This window comes from Platichthys flesus, chromosome 10 (assembly GCF_949316205.1).
Source record: "Platichthys flesus chromosome 10, fPlaFle2.1, whole genome shotgun sequence".
Classification (NCBI taxonomy): Eukaryota; Metazoa; Chordata; class Actinopteri; order Pleuronectiformes; family Pleuronectidae; genus Platichthys; species Platichthys flesus.
Genome location: NC_084954.1, coordinates 344,968 through 349,375, shown reverse-complemented (window position 1 = coordinate 349,375; position 4,408 = coordinate 344,968). Strand labels below are relative to the sequence as shown.

At 47.8% G+C, this 4,408-nt stretch overlaps 2 protein-coding genes across 4 annotated transcripts in view; one reads left to right on the top strand and one right to left on the bottom strand.

Moving 5' to 3' along the window:
* Positions 1-221: 221 nt before the first annotated feature.
* timm9 (translocase of inner mitochondrial membrane 9 homolog) lies at positions 222-2,660 on the bottom strand. Of its 3 annotated transcripts, none has more exons than XM_062396955.1 (4): positions 2,388-2,660; positions 1,038-1,086; positions 747-842; positions 222-524 (listed from the first exon to the last, which is right to left on the bottom strand). In XM_062396955.1, the coding sequence occupies exons 2-4, from the start codon at positions 1,074-1,076 to the stop codon at positions 393-395; spliced, it is 267 nt and encodes an 88-aa protein (XP_062252939.1). In that variant the 5' UTR covers positions 1,077-1,086; positions 2,388-2,660; the 3' UTR covers positions 222-392. The 3 variants fall into 3 exon arrangements, with proteins under 3 accessions (XP_062252939.1, XP_062252938.1, XP_062252940.1); XM_062396954.1 differs by having other exon boundaries at positions 2,399-2,658; XM_062396956.1 differs by lacking the exon at positions 2,388-2,660 and having other exon boundaries at positions 1,038-1,213.
* A 918-nt stretch (positions 2,661-3,578) lies between these two features.
* The window catches only part of kiaa0586 (KIAA0586 ortholog), a gene marked incomplete in the record, with an annotated part of 19,813 nt that continues 18,983 nt past the window's right edge, over positions 3,579-4,408 (top strand). Inside the window, 2 exon segments of the mRNA XM_062396920.1 lie at positions 3,579-3,954; positions 4,193-4,262. Of these exon segments, the coding sequence (XP_062252904.1) occupies positions 3,783-3,954; positions 4,193-4,262 (242 nt within the window).

Genomic DNA, 4,408 nt, shown 5'->3' with positions numbered 1-4,408 from the left:
TTTCCACTCGACCGCTGCGTCTCATTTCAGACCTGAACAACCAGTGATGGTGCGTTCAGGTGCTCCAACTCCTCAGTCACTAACCCTGTGAATGAAGCTGACGTGTCTCCATCGCCCCCTGTTGACTGCAGGCTTGATGTTTCAAAGGTCATGTGACACGAGTCACATGGTTCTAGTTTTCTGATTTGATGATGTCACTTTGAGTAAAGTTACTTCAGGCGTCATAGTTTCACAATGTTTAATCAAACAAACAACAAACACCGACATCAAAGGACGGCTTCACAGTTTCCGATCTTTTAACACAACATCTCCCATGATGCTTTGAGGCAGAACAGATTCCAGGATCAGCCTCCGCTCGGCGTGCTGGGTCACGTGACCTCGTCCAGTTGGGCTCAGTGAGGGGCCAACAGTCCGGCCTTGGCAGCCAGAGCCTCGTTCTGCTGGATGTGATACTCCTGGAACCTCATGGAGATCCGCTGAGTCATCTTCAGATACTTCTGCAGGCACGACTCGGAGCAGCTGGTCTGAAACGACACGTTCACATGAAACCGCTGCACATCGCGTCCACCAGGGGGCGCCACATCATGAAAAGGTGAAGAACTCGTGATTAGAAAAGCACCAGCTGCTGTTTGACTCAGGGGTCAACGCTCCAGAGGACAGAGACCTTCTTCAGACTTTAGAAGACTGAAACATGAATGTGTGACGTCCTCAAACGTCCCTGAGCTCGACCTGGATCAGTGGTTTACCTCCTCTGGCTTCACGTCTCTGGTGGTGAAGTCCTTCACACAGTCCATGAAGCAGTTCTCCGTCACCTTGTTGTACGTCCCCAGGAACTCCTTAAACTGAACCGTCAAGAACATCAGGTTGACCCGTCCAGCACCGACCGCTGGCACTTCACTGTTGTGTGTCACATGTTATCTGTCTCACGTCTTGTGTTGTGTGTCTTGTGTGTCAAGTCTTGTGTCTCACATGTTTTGTGTCTCGTGTTGTGTCTCTTTCTGTCAAGTCTTGTGTCTCACGTGTCTTGTGTGTCTCACCTGTTTGATCTGGTCAGACTCAGTCACCTGGGCGGCCATGATTGATTCACTGTGAACAAACAAACATTAAGCTTCATGGAAACATCTGATCTTCTTCTGTCCAACCAGAACCTTCAGAGGATCTCTACTGCCCCCCCCCCCCACACACACAACCACTATCTCTCTCAATCACACACACACTGACTCACAGTCCATCACACACTCACTCTACGTCATCCACACCCACTATCTCTCTCCATCACACACACACACACACTGACTCACAGTCCATCACACACACACAACCATTATCTCTCTCAGTCACTCACACACTCACTATCTCTCTCCATCACACACACACACAGACTCACTGTCCGTCACACACACACACAGACAGACTCACTCTCAGTCACACACACAAACACACACACACTCGCTCTGTCACACACACGCACAACCATTATCTCTCTCAGTCACTCACACACTCTACGTCATCCACACCCACTATCTCTCTCCATCACACACACACACACTGACTCACAGTCCATCACACACACACAACCATTATCTCTCTCAGTCACTCACACACTCACTATCTCTCTCCATCACACACACACACAGACTCACTGTCCGTCACACACACACACAGACAGACTCACTCTCAGTCACACACACAAACACACACACACTCGCTCTGTCACACACACGCACAACCATTATCTCTCTCAGTCACTCACACACTCTACGTCATCCACACCCACTATCTCTCTCCATCACACACACACACACACACACTGACTCACTGTCCATCACACACTCACTCTACGTCATCCACACCCACTATCTCTCTCCATCACACACACACACACTGACTCACAGTCCATCACACACACACAACCATTATCTCTCTCAGTCACTCACACACTCACTATCTCTCTCCATCACACACACACACAGACTCACTGTCCGTCACACACACACACAGACAGACTCACTCTCAGTCACACACACAAACACACACACACTCGCTCTGTCACACACACGCACAACCATTATCTCTCTCAGTCACTCACACACTCTACGTCATCCACACCCACTATCTCTCTCCATCACACACACACACACACACTGACTCACTGTCCGACACACACACAAACACTCACTATCTCTCTCACACACACAAACACTCACTCTCCTTCACACACACACAGATACACACACACACTCGCTCTCCGTCTCACACACACACACTCGCTCGCTCTCCGTTTCACAGACACACTATCTCTCTCTCTCTCTCTCATATACAGAAACACTCGCTCTCTGTCACACACACACACACACACACACACACACACACTCACACTCACGCACGTTTATCTGACCTGTTCTCGGTGTTTGGTGTAAAATCTTCTTCCGGTTGAAGGTCGCGTGAGCCTGAGTCGCAGATTCAAAGATTTTGAAAAAGCTTTATTAGTGACGTTGAAAATGGACAAAACACAGCCGGAGAATAAATCCAATATTTAAATAATTCAACGGTTCAATTAATTATTAAACTGTTCAACTATCAGTCGTTTGATTCTGGTCCAAATGTAAAATTAACAAAAAGAAGAAAAGAAAATTCGAGTCTCCTGTCGAAAAGTGTGTTACAGACTAAACAGTCCGGAGTGCAATAAGAGCGTCTTCTTCTTCTGCATCTCTTTATGACGATCACTGAACAGGTTGTAGCTGCAGTACCGCCCCCTCCCGGCCAGGATATGTACGACATCTGTTCTTCATGAGAAGTGATGGATTGTGGGAGACTTTATAAAAATCATCAGCAGATTAATCTATGAGGAAATGACTCATCAGCGTCACAGAGTTTGATACATACATGTGTTTAATATGTTCCTGTACCAGGATCGACCAATCAAACCACAGCGTCCATGTGACTGAGAAGCAGCTGTTAACAATAGAAGAGCGACCTCTGCAGGTCACACTCATTACATTCATGAATATTCATGAGGTCTACATTTTAAAGCTATTTGTTCGAGCAGGACAAAAGCTTCATGACGCGTCGTGACGCCACTCGACGCGTCATGAAGCGTCACAGCTTACCAATGGTTCACCGGTTCACTCATGGGCCGAAGCGTCATGTGCCTCTTTGACTCCACTGCGCCATCAAGTGGACAATAACTGTAATGACACCATGGCTCTGGTGTATTACGTTTTGATTTGAATAAATGAATGAATGATGTTTGTGATGCCAATACATAAATGATGAACTTATTAATATTGTTTTTTGTCTTTATGATACAATGGCGGGGTCAAAAGGGAAGGTGCAAACCAGTCGGGCAGAGGGTTGTGATGTGATCGTGGTTGTGTTACTAGAGACAACATGTCACACGTGAAACAGGGACAACACTTAATTCATTTTTATTTAATAACAACTTCTCCATACTGTCGCCCCCTTTATTTCGATTGCGAACCATTTGCTGACTCAGTCACGTGGTATGGTGGCTCGCGAGGCTTTGAACGTCACCACAAACGTCATCAGCACAAGCCGCGATACGCGGTTCACAGACCGGAAGCGGAATTGAAGTTTGTTGTAGTAACGGGTGGTTTGTTTCCTTTTAGTTCTTGTTTCTTGTTCTTTTTCACACTTTGCTCGTTTTGTTTTGAATAGTTTTTATTTCCCCTTCCTCACTTCCTGTTTCCGCTCGGACTCCCACTGCGCTAATACCTGTGCGCTGCGAGGCGGGAAGTTTGAAGGAGGCTAACACGGTTCAGATGAAACATGCTCCGGACCAGTCCTCCTGCTGCTCGGACACCGGAGTTCTGATCCGCTCCACCGGTACCCCCCTCCCGGACCTGGACTGGAGCCGTGAAGCTGGACCGGGACCCGGAGCGGTCCAGATAAACGTCCAGAAGATGTTGAAGACCCGACAGAGCCCCGACACAGGTGCTCCTCCGCGGGCAGCGGCGTGTGCGTGTGCGTGTGCGTGTGTGTGTGCGTGTGTGTGTGTGTGTGTGTGTGACAGACAGACAGACAGACAGACAGACAGACAGACAGACAGACAGACAGACAGACAGACATGTTTGAGGGATTGGAGTCCTCCTGCCCTACAACCTTTGAGCAGATCTCAACTTGTACCCAGCCTGAGCAGACAGGAAACACTCACTGACCTCTTCTCTCTCAGGTCACGACCTCCTGACGTCACGTTTCGCCCCTGGATGTCGAGGAATCGTACTCGCAGCTCTGAAACAACGGTGCACGTCTTCACTTTTTAAGTTGTGTGTCAGTTTGTGTGAAAACACAAACTGAGATCACAGCCACACTCACCCTTCTAAAAGTTTTGTATTCTGATGTTATTGAGAAACTGAAAACTTGACCTAAAGTTTTAAAAATATAACAG